This window comes from Podarcis pityusensis (genome assembly GCF_964106645.2).
Source record: "Podarcis pityusensis genome assembly, chromosome: 2".
NCBI lineage: Eukaryota > Metazoa > Chordata > Lepidosauria > Squamata > Lacertidae > Podarcis > Podarcis pityusensis.
In genome coordinates this window covers 19,691,545-19,706,132 of record NC_138029.1, presented here as the reverse complement: position 1 = coordinate 19,706,132, position 14,588 = coordinate 19,691,545, and the positions used below count along the sequence as shown (strand labels likewise).

At 46.3% G+C, this 14,588-nt stretch overlaps 1 protein-coding gene across 4 annotated transcripts in view; it reads right to left on the bottom strand.

Annotated features, from left to right (window-relative positions):
• The window catches only part of ANKFN1 (ankyrin repeat and fibronectin type III domain containing 1), a 217,990-nt gene that overhangs the window by 72,674 nt on the left and 130,728 nt on the right, over window positions 1-14,588 (bottom strand). For all 4 annotated transcript variants that reach the window (XM_080994439.1, XM_080994438.1, XM_080994441.1 and 1 more), the window contains 2 exons: window positions 14,187-14,284; window positions 11,767-11,857 (listed from right to left, as the gene is read on the bottom strand). In XM_080994439.1, coding sequence (XP_080850565.1) covers window positions 11,767-11,857; window positions 14,187-14,284 — 189 coding nt within the window. The remainder of the gene's footprint in view (window positions 1-11,766; window positions 11,858-14,186; window positions 14,285-14,588) is intronic.

The window sequence follows — 14,588 nt, the reverse complement described above, 5'->3', positions numbered from 1 at the left end:
TGAAAGTGCCCACGCCAGAACCTCCTAAACCCGCCCTAGTGATAGAAGTGGCGCTAGAGCTGCCAAACGGACACCCTCTAAAGATAAAGGCGCTGTTGGACTCAGGCAGCTCCTGCAATTTCATGAGCAAAGAGTTTGCAGCTGAACACCAGATACAGACGATCCCTTTAAGCAACCCCCTGCAGGTGACCACGATCGATGGCAGGGAGCTGTTGGGAGGAGAAGTCAGCTTGCAGACCGTCCCAATGATAATGAAGGTGGCAAGGCACACCGAACTGATAGCGTTTAATGTGGCCACCTTGGGAGGAGCTCCCATTATATTGGGGATGAGCTGGCTAGCGTTACATGATCCGCTGGTGGGCTGGCATCAGAGAGTGGTTTCTTTTGGTTCAGCACATTGCTTAGAACACTGCAAAGAGGGAAAGGGTTTGGCAGGGGCCCAAGCCACCCTAGCAGGGACTGAAGTAACGGAGAACGTGAAGGTACCACGACAATACGCAGATCTCCGCGACGTCTTCAGCGAAAGGGAAGCTGACCAATTACCCCCGCATAGACCCTTTGACTGTCAAATCAATTTACTCCCTGGGGCACAGCTCCCTGTAGGCAAGCTGTACGCCATGTCAGACAGAGAGATGCAGGAGCTAAGAGAGTTCATTGACAAGAACCTGAAGAGAGGGTTCATCAGAGAGTCCAGGGCGGTGGGGGGCAGCCCAGTGTTTTTTGTGGATAAAAAAAACACGAACAAGCCGAGGCTTGTGTGTGACTTCAGGGCCTTAAATGCAGTGTCAGAACCAGTGGCTTTCCCTATGCCCAGGATTGACGACATTTTGACAAGGGTCAGGAAGGGAAAGATTTTTACTAAACTGGACCTAAGGGGGGCGTACAACCTGATACGAATAAGGAAGGGGGATGAATGGAAAACCACCATGTTCACCCCTTTGGGGGCATTTGAATATTTAGTTATGCCCTTCGGCCTACAAGGAGGCTCCGCGTGCTTTCAATCGTTTATGAACCACGTCCTGGGGCCTTTGCTTTACAAGAATTGTGTGGCCTTCTTAGACGACGTGTTGGTGTATTCTGAGAATGAGGAGCAGCATGTGAGAGACGTCAGAGAAGTGTTGAGCAGGCTGCAAGCCAACCAGCTGTGGGTGAAACTGGAGAAGTGTCAGTTTCATACCAAGGAGGTGGAATTCCTGGGGTATCGCCTGTCAGACAAGGGATTGGCCATGGATCCCGGCAAGGTCCAGGCGGTGCTGGAATGGAAAACACCCAAAACAAGGAAGGATGTGCAGAGGTTCCTAGGATTTGGGAACTTCTATCGTAAGTTCATCCGAAACTTTGCCCACCTAACGGCGCCCATTACGGACTGTCTCAGCAGTAAGAAGAAGTTCGTTTGGACTGAGGAGGCGGAGCGAGCATTTGAGGAACTAAAAAGGGCCTTCGCCTCGGAACAACAACTCCTGCATGTGGATTTACAAAAACCGATGAGAGTGGAAACTGACGCATCAGACAGAGCGATTGGGGCGGTGCTTCTGCAGCCAGGGAAGGAGGAGTCAGAGTGGAGACCGTGTGCCTTTTTTTCGCGAAAGCTGAACAAATCCGAGAGGAACTACACGGTGTATGACCGAGAACTACTAGCCATTCATGAGGCGTTCCGGAGATGGAGGCACCTGCTAATTGGCGCACAACATAAGGTGCAAGTGTGCACTGACCACAAGAACCTAGAGTATTGGAGGACGGCACGAGTGCTCAACCAACGGCAAGTGAGATGGGCCCAGGAGTTCTCCAAATTTAACTTTGAGATTTGTTACGTGCCAGGCCCAGAGAACATTAGGGCGGACGCTCTCTCACGCAAACCTGAATAGTTGGAGGGGGAGGGAGCACCCGAAGAGAGACATGTCATTCCAGAGGACCGCTGGGTGTGTGGGGCGGCATTGGTGGGACAAAGAGAACTGGTAGAGGAAACAGAGAATGATGAATACGCCCAGAATAAGCTCAGAGGTCTTAGGGGTGAGGGAGAGGAACCAGGGGGTTTCGAGGAAAGAAATGGAGCTTTGTATTACAAAGGGGCACTGTATATCCCTGAAGGAGACTTAAGGGGGAGGGTACTCAAGCAGTTGCACGACAGCCCCACGGCGGGGCATTTTGGACAACACAAAACCATGTGGTTGGTCACCAGGGAATTTTGGTGGCCTAAGGTGAGGGAAGATGTACGGGAGTATGTAAGAGGGTGTGAGCAATGCCAGCGAGCCAAAGGGGAGAGGCGGGCACCGGCGGGGCTATTAGAACCCTTACCAACCCCAGAACGACCTTGGGAGGCAGTGTCGATAGATTTTATGACTGATCTGCCGAAGTCCAAGGGGAAAACAGCCATCATGGTGGTGGTAGACCTACTAACAAAGATGTGCCACTTTGTAGCCTGCTCGCATGCAGTCACGGCGGAAGAGACAGCGAAGTTATTTGTAGAACACATTTTTAGGTTGCACGGGGTGCCATTGAGGGTGGTCTCAGACCGAGGAAAACAATTTACTTCCAGGTTCTGGAGGAAGCTCATGAGCTTACTGCAGGTGGAGGTCAACTTTTCGACTGCCCGGCACCCTGAAACCAACGGGCAGGCGGAAAGAGCAAACGGGGTCCTCCAGCAATACCTGAGGTGTTATGTCAATGACAGAGAGAATGACTGGGTAGAAAAGTTGGCGCTGGCGGAATTTGCCTACAACAATGCCGAGAATGTGTCCACAGGGATGAGCCCCTTCTTGGCTAATTATGGGTGTCATCCCAGGGCTTTCCCAGGGGGAGAAGGGGAGAGATGGGGTGTCCCGGCAGCCGAGCATTTTGTAGAAGAAATGGAAGCAATCCATCGTCAGCTCCAACTCAACTTAGAAAGGGCGAAGGAAGAATACAAGAGGCAGGCAGACAAGAACCGAAGGGAAGGTGAAACCATAAGGGTGGGAGATAGGGTGTGGCTGTCAACCCAAGGGTTGCCGTTCAAAGGAGGTTGTAAGAAATTAAGACCCAGGAGATTGGGTCCCTTTGAGGTCATTCAACAGGTCAACCCAGTGGCTTTCAGGCTCCGGTTACCCAACCACATGAAACTGCACCCAGTATTTCACAGGTCGTTACTGTCACCGTATGAGGGGGGACGAGAAGGGATGGCCACTCGGGGACCGGTCATAGAAGAAAGGGAATGCAGCAGCCATGTGGCAGAAATCCTCGACGCCAGATGGAAGGGGGATCAGGTGGAGTATTTGGTAGCGTGGGAAGGAGAACCGGAGTCAGAAAACACTTGGGTAATGGCAGAAGATATCAATGACGAGGTATTGATAGAAACGTTCCATCAAAGGTTCCCAAGGAAACCTCAGCCTGTGGAGAGGTTCCGGAGGGAATACTTTGGGACCACCGATGAGGAGGAGGAGTTGGAAGGATTCTCGGAATCGGAAGGGGAAGGGGAGATGGACTCTGAGGAGGAGGAGTACTTCGAGACCAGGAACCGCAACAGGTGGAGAGAAGTGTTCGGGACATCGGAAGATGAAGGAAGTTCATTCCGGGGTTTTGCCTCCTCACCGCCCGTAGAGGAGGGGGCGAGAGGGGATGAAGGGGGCCCTGGAGGGGAGGTGGATGTCAGGGAACTGCCATCGGAAGGAAGGGAAGTGAAAGGGCTCACACAGGTTGGGAGAGACTCAGCAGCTGAAGAGGGAACCAGTAGGGGGAGAGGAGCTGGGCTGAGGGAAAGGGAGCTGGAGGGATGGCTCAGAGACACTTCCAGCGAAAACAGTGGGGAGGTTTCAGGACCTCCTGTAGGGACACCCACTCCTCGCCGGAAACTGTCACGCAGAGAGTCCAGAAGACGTGTTTCCGTTAAGGAGCTTTTATGTTGGAAGCGATTCCGAAAGCAACCACTGTCGGAATCTGCCAGCGACTGACGGAGCCATGTTTAAGGGGCTCCGTTACAGACAGAGGTTTGCAAACTTGACCAAACTCTGAGGGACTAGGATTTTACACACAAGCAGCTCATCGTCCCATCACAAGTTACTTATCTCTTTGACATCTGAAGGGAGGGCATACCATAGGCCACTGCTGAGAAGGTTCCCTGTAACCTCACTTCTTGCAGTGAGCTAGAAGGCCCTCAGCTGGACCTCAGTGTCCGGGCTGAACGATGTGGGTGGAGACGCTCCTTCAGGTATACTGGGCTGAGGCCATTCAGAGCTTTAAAGGCCAGGAAACAACACTTTGAATTGTGCTCGGAAACGTACTGGGAGCCAATGTCGTTCTTTTAGGATCAGTGCTATATGGTTCCAGTGGCCACTTCCAGTCATTAGGTCAGCTAATGTGGCACAGGAGTGGGAAAGCACAAGTCCTCTTCAGGGATGAGGCCCAAACAGGCTATATGTCCGCTCCACTTCACTTCACCGGGGGCGGGGGACGAAGTCCCATGTTGCCCGGAGGATCCCGGCTATGTCAGCAACCAACCAGCCAATCTGCTGGCTGGGGGGGGGGCGCATGGCTGGGACCCATTTAAACAGAGGTGCGAGCCGGAGAGCTTTCTCTTGGCTTGCTTCCTCAATCTCCTGCTCTCCCTCCCTTTTTTGCAGGTTTTCTTCATTGGCCTTGCTATGGAGCTTGGTTGGTCGCCATTGTGGGGCCTGGTAGGAATTTTTCCACTTGGCAAACTGGCATGGGCCATTTGGTTTTCGCCTACCTCGTAGCAATCATCACAACTTTGTAAGGTTTTATGGTTAGGCATTGTTTGACCTTATGGTGGGGGAGGGGAGGTGTGGCCATCACCTGCCCCTCGAAGCTTAAGGGTATTCTGTTAAAGGATTCCATGGGGCATGGATCTTTTCTGAAGCCCAAGGCGGGGCTAGGGCCATGACACGACCCTGTTGCGAACCCTGGGGGGAGCTTGAGTTGGTTTGCATCGACGGGGCTCCCCCTTCCGGTGGTTTACCCTTACCGGACTCCCTGCGCAACGGGCAGGAGTCAGATATAGTCGGGTCCATTCAATGCCTAAGCCAATACCGCTCACATTCTGTAATCAATAAAGTTGTGGCCAAAATTTGCCCAATAACATTAACCTAATATCTGCATCCTGGTGTTTTATTCTTCAACAAGGGGGTGGTTGCAGGGTCTCAACACCGCAAATCTCCCAACCGGTATGGGGCTGTACAGAGGGTATGGGGCTGTACAGAGGGTATGGGGCTGTACACAACAGCCCTGCTTTGAGTGGGGTAGGGAGTGTCTGTGTGCTCAACCAGACATGCCTCAACTCTCCTTCAACCTCTGAAGAAAAGCTCTTTTATGCCACACTAAGCTTGGTACCACACAGTGGTGCCCCGCAAGACGAAAAACTCGCTAGACGAAAGGGTTTTGCGGTTTTTGAGCTGCTTCGCAAGACGAATTTCCCTATGGGCTTGCTTCACAAGACGAAAACGTCTTGCAAGTTTGTTTCCTTTTTCTTAACACCATTAATACAGTTGTGACTTGACTTCAAGGAGCAACTCATAGAACGTGGTGTGGTAGCCTTTTTTGAGGTTTTTGGTGATTTTTGAAGCTTTTCCAAAACTTTTCCGACAACGTGCTTCGCAAGACGAAAAATTCGCTAGACGAAAAAACTCGTGGAACAAATTAATTTCGTCTTGCGAGGCACCACTGTATTATTGACAAGGCAGGTTCTTCTGCCAAATGTCTTCCACATTCTGGGGGAATCAGCTGGCAGCTCCTTATTGGGTACCGTGTGGCTACTATTTGAATTTTAACAACAGGCCAGCAAAAGTCCTTCATTCCCTGCTAACTCTCTCTCTCTCTTTAAATTTTTTATTTTTACATTTTACAATATTTCAACAACAAACATTAAAACTAAACAAATTCAACCTACATTTTCTTTGACTTCCCCCCTCCACCTCTCTGCGGTTCCTTATTTTAATCTTGCTGCATAACCAATTCAAACCTATTTACAAATTGAACCTTTTTACTCCCTTTAAGTTATTTCTTACTACCCTGCTGACTCTCTTGTTGTCAAGAAGAGAATAATAATTTTGGTCAAGTTTAGGCAACACATTGTGACCTCTCCCCCTCTCATGGGTGCTATGTTTAGCTGCTATTTTTCACACCTCTTTTAACGGAAAAGAATAAAGTTAATAACCCACCTTGGCTCTGCAAATAAAAGCATGCTGTCGGCATGTTTGCCTATTGACAGACTCTGCATAGCTGGCACAGAGTATGCGAATGCATTCAGCGCTACCCAATGGCTGATGTTTTGCAAACGGTCCATGCTGGGTTAGTTTACATTGCAAGCCCATGAACCAATATTTCATAGGAAGGGCATGGCATTCCAGGGAAATAAAGTTGCGTGTGAAGACCCACCAAACCACCCCCAAAATAAATACAGACACAGAAATTTAGTTTAAGGTTTTTGGCAATAATTTTGGCCACAACTTTATTGATTACAGCCTGTGAGTGGTTGCTTAGGCATGATTCCTGACTGCTTGAATCTGAACTGTGGCAGGAACAAAACTGACAACTGGGCACCACCAGAAGTCAGTAAGGGAAAGCATTCTGGAGGAGCACGAAGCTGGGTTCAGTCTCACAGCTCACCCCAGATACTCCCAGGGACTATGGCGTGGCCCTAGCCCCTGACAGGGTTTGGACAAAAGCAAGGCGAGCCCCTGGATTCCTTTAACGGAATTCCCTAGCAGCAGCAATGGGGGAGCAGGCGCAGCCAACCGCTTCCCCTCCGCAAAACATCGAACCAATGCCTAACCACCAACCTTACAAAGTTGTGACGATTTGCTACACGGTAGGCCAAAAACGAGAGGCACCAGCCAATCGGCCAAATGGCAAAATTCCTATCGGGCCCCTGCTCCAAAATAGACAACCCCTAGACAGGCATAACAAGGCCAAAAGAACAGCCCTACATATAGGGAGGGAGGGCGGGTAATCCGCTGCACGTCGGAAGAAAAAGAAAGCTCCCAATGACATGCAGCAGCTTAAATCATAGCTGTCAACTTTTCCCTTTTCTTGCGAGGAATCCTTTTTGGAATAAGGGAATTTCCCTTTAAAAAAAGGAAACGTTGACAGCTATGGCTTAAATATCTGCATTATCAGCATTGGGAGGCTATTGCAAGAAACTGACGAAGTCCAGTAAGATAAGGTAGATGGATTAAACTGAGGCATGAAAACAGAAAAAGTGACTTCCGGTCTGCTGTGAAGGGAAATGGTGGCGAGCTCCGTGTCGTCCTATTAAGGAAGGACATGGTCCAGGTTGCCAGGGCTTGGGGGTGAGCCCCTCAGTAGCCAATAGACAACCCAACAGGCCAAATTTCTGCCCTGGCAACCAAGGGACAACCAATGGGGTGTTGTGGCTATCCAAAAGGTCCCGCCCCACAACAAGGAGGCAGTTTAGGTGATCTCACCGCAACACATGCTTTCCATGATAGAGGACACAATCAGGCAAAAACCACTCTCAGTACCTCTCTCCCATTTGCAACCAAGGGCCACAAGATGACACCATGACCGTTTTGTCTTTTCGCACATCGTCTTGTTTTACGAGGTGTGTAAAAGACGATGATGTTCACCCGCAACTGTATTTGGGTGAAATATCTGCATTATCAGCATTGGGAGGCTATTTCAAGAAACTGATGAGGTCGACTAAGAGAAGATAGATGGATTAAACTGAGGCATGAAAACAGAAAACGTTTGTGCAAACTTAAGATCCCAAGCATTCACTGTTGGATGAATAAATAAACTTACGTAATAAAGTGGTACTTTGGTTCTCAAGTGCCTTGGTACTCAAACAACTTGGAACCCAAACAATGCAAACCCGGAAGTAAGTGTTCCGGTTTGTGAACTTTTTCTGGAAGTCGAACGTGCTCCATTTTGAGTGCCACACTTCCATTTTGAGTGTTACGCTGAGGTCTGTCTGTTATTGCGATTTATTTTGCATTTTTGTTTTTGCGGCTCTTTTTGTTTTGTTTTTGTGACTGTGTGGAACACAGTTCAGCTACTGATTGATTGATTGATTGATTGACTGCAGTACATATTGCTTTCATTTTATGGATCAATGGTCTTGTTAGATAGCAAAATTCATGTTAAATTGCTGATTTAGGGGTTGTTTTTAAAAGTTTGGAACAGATTAATCCATTTTGCATTACTTTCTATGAGAAAGCGTGCCTTGGTTTTGGAATGCTTTGGTTTTGGAACGGACTTCCAGAACGGATTAAATTTGAGAACCGAGGAACCACTGTAAAATGAGAGAGGACTTATTCTAGTTCTAGGTAACTAAATGACCTTTGGTCATTTAAAGGGTGGGGGTGGGGTGGGGGTGAGTAATTCCGCTTTTGACAAAAGTGAGGCTATTTCCCAGTATTTGATTGCCATATCTTCTGTTTTAGAACTGGTCTAAGCATTATCTTTAACATACAGAGGAAGCTGGAAATGGCTTTTGGGTGGTCGCTTTTCCACCAAGGCCAGCCTCATGTACCAGTTAATGGTTGTGCATTGTGGTTGGCACCTGGCATGCCAACTTTTCCCGGCAGCCCTAAATATAATGAGATCAGCTGCTGCACACCATTTCATGTTGGTGGCTTGGAAAAGCCACAGAGAGAAGCCGTTTCCAGCTTGCTAGAGTGGTAAAAGTAATGTGTAGACCAATGGCTAGCCTTCTGAATTTGGAGAAAGTTAAGGAGAGGATCTGATCATGCCTCTACATTTTAATATTTCTTTTCAAAGAAAACGAAATCTTACACACACAGAAAACCCTGTATGGTTTTAAAAGAATATGGGTGTAGGGGATCTTTTTCATTCACATTTTCCCATTTCTGTGTTTTGTCATTTTGTTGTGGCCCTGAACGAGCGAACCGAACCTGACCTAAGGAAGCTGTCTAGGAAGTCAGCCCTATAGGATGAAACTGGGTCTAATTCTGAGTAAACATGCACACAATTGCATTGCACAAGGCCATAATGGAAGTGTAGTAAATAATACTTGGAGAAGTTCTTCCTAAATGTTTAAATATGTTTCTATGTGTGTTCTTTTTATAAAAAGAAATCAGCAATTTTTAATACACATTGCTTTACAGAAGTCAATGGTGTGATGCAGCAGCAAAAAAGCTATTGCTATTCTAGGCCGTGTCAACAGAAGTATAGTGTTCAGATCAAGGGAAGTAATAGTATTACTCTACTCTGCCTTGGTCAGACCACACCTGGAATGCCATGTCCAGTTCTGGGTGCCACAATTTAAGAAGGATGTTGACAAGTTGGAACGTGTGCAGATGAGGGCAACCAAGATGATCAAGGGTTTGGAAACCTAGCCTTATGTGGAACATTTGAAGGAGCTGGGTATGTTTAACCTGGAAAAGAAGAGACTGAGAGGAGATTTGATAGCCATCTTCAAATATCTCAAGGGCTGTCACATGGCTGTCTGATCTAGGAAACTGTGGTTAACAGCTCTGAACTAAGCCAGGATCTTAAACGAACTTCAAACTATGGTTTGGATTGTTCCAAAGCTGGTAACCATAGTTGTCCGGTTTGGACAAAATGAGAAGCAATGGTGAATTGGAAACTTCATGATTTAAGCCGCTGTGGGTTAAACCACAGAGCCTAGGACTTGCCGATCAGAAGGTCGGCGGTTCGAATCCCCGTGACGGGGTGAGCTCCCATTGCTCAGTCCCAGCTCCTGCCAACCTAGCAGTTCAAAAGCACGTCAAAGTGCAAGTAGATCAATAGGTACCACTCCAGCGGGAAGGTAAACGGCGTTTCCGTGCACTGCTCTGGTTTTCCAGCAGTGGCTTAGTCATGCTGGCCACATGACCCGGAAGCTATCCACTGGCTCCCTCGACCAATAAAGCGAGATGAGCACCGCAATCCCAGAGTTAGCCACGACTGGACCTAATGGTCAGGGGTCCCTTTACCTTTACCTTTACCCACACAGAGAGTTGTGTGCACAGGCAAAAGGTTTGTTCATTTCTCAGCTTGTTAAGCCCATATATGATAGCCTTTACATATGGCAATTACCACAAATCCAACTGTTTTGGTTTAGCCCCTTCTTCTTCCCCTATTAAACTGAAATGAATCCTAAGTGCATGGAACTGCTTCTATTCCTATTTACCCAGTTATGCTCACCTCTTACTTTCCTCTTTAACCTGCCCTCTCTCTTGATTGTTGAAATTTAGACCAGAAGCTCCTTGGGATAGGTAGCAAGTTCCCTTCCCCAACAATGGTACAGTACAAAGTACAGTACATTTCTGAGCACAATTCAAAGTGCTGGTACTGATCTTTAAAGCCCTAAACATCCTTGGCCCAGTATACTTGAAGGAGCGTCTCCACCCCCATCTCTCAGCCCAGACACTGAGGTCCAGCTCTGAGGGCCTTCTGGCAGTTCCCTTACTGTGAGAAGGGAGGGTACAGGGAACCAGGCAGAGGGCCTTCTTGGTAGCGGCACCCACCCTGCAGAATGCACTCCCATCGGATGTCAAGGAGATAAGTAACTATGGAATCTTTAGAAGACATCTTAAGGCAACCCTGTACGGGGGTGTTTAAAATGTTTAATGTTTTATTATGTTTTTATATATTCTGGAAGCTGCACAGAGTGGCTGGAGAAACCTAGCCGTATGGTCGGGGTACAAATAACATCGTCATCATCATCATCATTATTATTAGAAAGAGCTATGACCATCAATGGTGCTACACATGTAAACAAATGAACATACACAACTGGGTGTGAGAAAACCATGGCTCAGTGATACATCATTCACTTTGCATACAGAGTATTGCAGGCTCAACCCAGGGCAACTCCAGGCAAAGCAAGGATAGGCCAAACTTGGTCTGAAGAAGAAGAAGAGTTTGGATTTGATATCCCGCCTTTCACTCCCTTTAAGGAGTCTCAAAGCGGCTAACATTCTCCTTTCCCTTCCTCCCCCACAACAAACACTCTGTGAGGTGAGTGGGGCTGAGAGACTTCAGAGAAGTGTGACTGGCCCAAGGTCACCCAACAGCTGCATGTGGAGGAGTGGAGACGCGAACCTGGTTCACCAGATTACGAATCTACTGCTCTTAACCACTACACCATACTGGCTCTCAGAGAGCCGCTGCCAACCACTATAGACATTGCTGAACTAGATGGACCAATTGTTTGACTCGGAGTAAGACAACTTCCTGCTTCCACATGTAAGTTCTTGAAGGATCAGATATTTCACAGACAGCCAAACACAGGGCTAATTGGGAGGTTGAAAGCACATAGATTAACTATCTCTATAAATACATTCCTTTTTTTTCTTTTTCTTTTTCTGCCATGATCATTTCACCTTGGCTGAACTAACCTTTTAAATGTCACTTTATTTATTTTTTAAAAATAAATTTTATTAAGTTTTACAGAGAGAAAGACAAAATTTAATATCTTTTCCCTTTTAAAACCAAACCAAGACTTTTATCTAGATACAATAAAAATCCAAAAAGGGGTGAAGAAATAGAGAAAGAAAGAAAAATAAAGAAAGAGTAGAAAAGAGGTGAAAAGAGAAAAATAGAAAATTATGATTCAGAAAATAAAGAACTTCCATTTCATCTGTCTGCTATATAAAAACAATATTCACTTTGTCCAATCCAATATAACACCCCACAAAGCCAGTTTCTTAAACAAACATTATCTTCAATCCTCAAATCCAGATCTCATTATTAAATTCCACTTTAAAAGAGAGGGGAAAAGAGAATATGAATGAATGTTGTTCAAATAATACAAGCAGTCAATGTTGAAATAGACAAAAACTCTTAACCTACTCGAAGGAGAAGCACAGGGGGGTGTGGAAGTCTGAGGCTGCCCCCAGCCTTTCATGTTATAAGCATAAACTCGGACATAATAGATTCGGCCCTGTAATGAGAAAATAAAACAGATGACCCCAAGTTTATGAGCACGGGCAAAACAAGCATTCCATAGTCATGCGGCTACCCATTGACAAAGGAGCGAGCCCAATGACCCAAATACATTTCTTGTAACCTGTTTTATAGCAGGGCTGTGCTGAATGTTCACTAACGTTTGAAATTGGCACATTCGAGACACCTGAAGCAACTGCAGAACGTGCGGCTTTGCTTATGGCTGCCTGTGATGATAACACATCAGCCGTAGTGCTGTGGCATCAGCAAGAAAAGCAAGAAGGTTGTCACAACCAAGCAGCTTAAGTAGAAGGGAGAGCAAATGAGTCTGAGGACAGTGAAACCAATAAGATGAAGAAGCAGAATTAAAGGAAGAGAGGGAGGAATACAGTGGTACCTTGGTTCCCAAACACCTCCGTTGTCGAACGTTTTGGTTCTCGAACCCCAAACCCCAAAGTAAATGCTTCCGTTTTTGAACGTTATTCAGAACTCGAACGTGCGACATGGCTTCCGCTGTGTGCAAGAAACTCTTGCAACCAATGGGAAGCCATCCCTCAGTTTTTGAAGATTTTGGAAGCCGGACAGTCTTCAGGAATGGATTATGTTCGAGAACCGAGGTACCGCTGTATATATTGTAAACTGTCTTGTGATCTTTGGAGGAAGGGTGGTATAGAAATTTGAAAAATAATAATAATATTAATAAGGAGGGAGGAAGACATTACTGAGAAGAAACAGCAGCTAGAGAAGCCAAATGTTGCCAAATGGCACTGAAACAATGCTAATAATATCATAACAAGTGTCAAAAATCGACTTTTCTTCTGTGCCTTCACTGTCCACAGTGGAACATTTCAGAAACAAAGCTTGCCCCCAAACAAACACAAAGGTTACCTCAAAGAAATATGAGGCATGAACTGCTTGAAGTCATCACATCATTTTTATAATAGAAAAATGTGTTGACCGCATGTTTTATTCAAGTATTGGCACTCCAAGTTTGCATTCTCCATCATTTTCAATTGGCTTCACCTTATCTCTTACAATATTGCATACTGTATCTCTGGGACCCTGAGAAGTAGTTTAGATTAGCTAGCACTGGGCGGTGCATGGCTTTTATTATTCTTGTAGGTTGGATAAATTGCTGACGATTTGCATCTAAATTGTCTCTCAAGGAACAGCTCCTGAAACAGGTCAAAGGGAGGTCTATGGGATGTGCATGTTGGGGCTACAACCACAGCCTTCTAGGTCAACAGAGGTACCCTGTTTTTAGATGTTCCACAGAGCTATAAGGAGTTGCCTTCTGCTGAGCCAGGCTAAGGCCCAAACTACACATGACATAACAACCTGGGAATTGGTGCTTTCCTGGGATCTACAAGGCTTTCAATCGCCACTCCTGCCCCAAAATGCCCCATTTCAGCTGCTGCCTCCCACGGACATGAAGCTGGGTAAAAAAAATATTATCTGGGAAATCGTATGAGGCATCTTATGAATGTCTCTACCAAAGCATTTGTTCAAAGCTAACCTTTGCACAAATCAACAACAACAAAAACCCAACTGTAAAAAGACACTTTTAAAATCTAAGCTTCAAACCCCAAAATGTTAAATGTTGAATTTAAAAGTCAGTTTAGAAGAACTTAATGTGTCTCCCTCGACTAACACAGGTTTTTCTTTAAATTAAAAAAATGCAAATGATTTTGAGACAGGAGAATGTATCTGAGATTTCCCTCCAGCTGTAAATATTGATGAATTTTTTTTTAAAAAAAAACCCTGTTACTGATGTCGAAAGTCACATTCAGCTGCTTATGAAGGACCGAAAGTTGAAGGCAAATGAATGTGAAGTGGACATCCTTATATGCCCCCCTCCTGAGACTCTCCATAGGGAGATCATTGTCCATCAGCCACCCACTTTTAATCTCTATAAAAACACCCCTCTCTCCTTTTAAGTTGCTGCAGCCAGCGACTTTTGTTTCCCCAACAAAGCGGTGGGGATGGAACTGTTATTTTAGGCATCAGACATGGAGTCAGGATTGGATCTCTCCAAAGCCTTTGATCTGCCCTAAGATTAGCCCATGATCCATGGCACAGCAGCTTTAATTCCACTCTCTTCAGATCTCCCCCACTAATACAGCGACTCACAAAACAACCTACAGCCAACCGCCCATCCCTTTGTGGTTTTCAGATGCTGGGTACCAGACACAATGCGTTTAATGACTGGCAGCCCTTGCCGGAGGAATGGCGCTCAGCTGTTCTCCTCGAGCAGCTTAAATTCAAAGTGGGCAGTTTTGCTAGTGTTTGGGGAGCAGCGCAATCTAAATTAAGGCCTTGTCATTTACCATGGTGAGGCCGGTGATGGTGCACCTCATAGACTGAAGGTTATCCGTGATGATTTCCCCAGCCAAAGGAGAAAAGTCTTCTGAATAGCTCCATTCCGCTAGGAAACAAAATCAAACAGTGGAAAGGTTAACTAGACATCAGTTGTCTAAGAGAGGAACATTCAGCTAATTTACGTCATCTCTCCCTTGTTTGCCTCAGGCCTCTGTATCAATGAAAGTGTTGAAGAAGGTTTTTTGCATGCAAGTTAAGCCAAGCAAACATTTGCACTTTACTCTCGCAAAGAGAAAGGGAATTTTGGCATGCCAGCAGCTAAGAAAGTACGTGGATCTACTGGTTGCAAATCAGCAAACAATTCGGTGCTTAGGAGATGACGTTCGGTGGGGTTCACAGTTTGAGGCAAC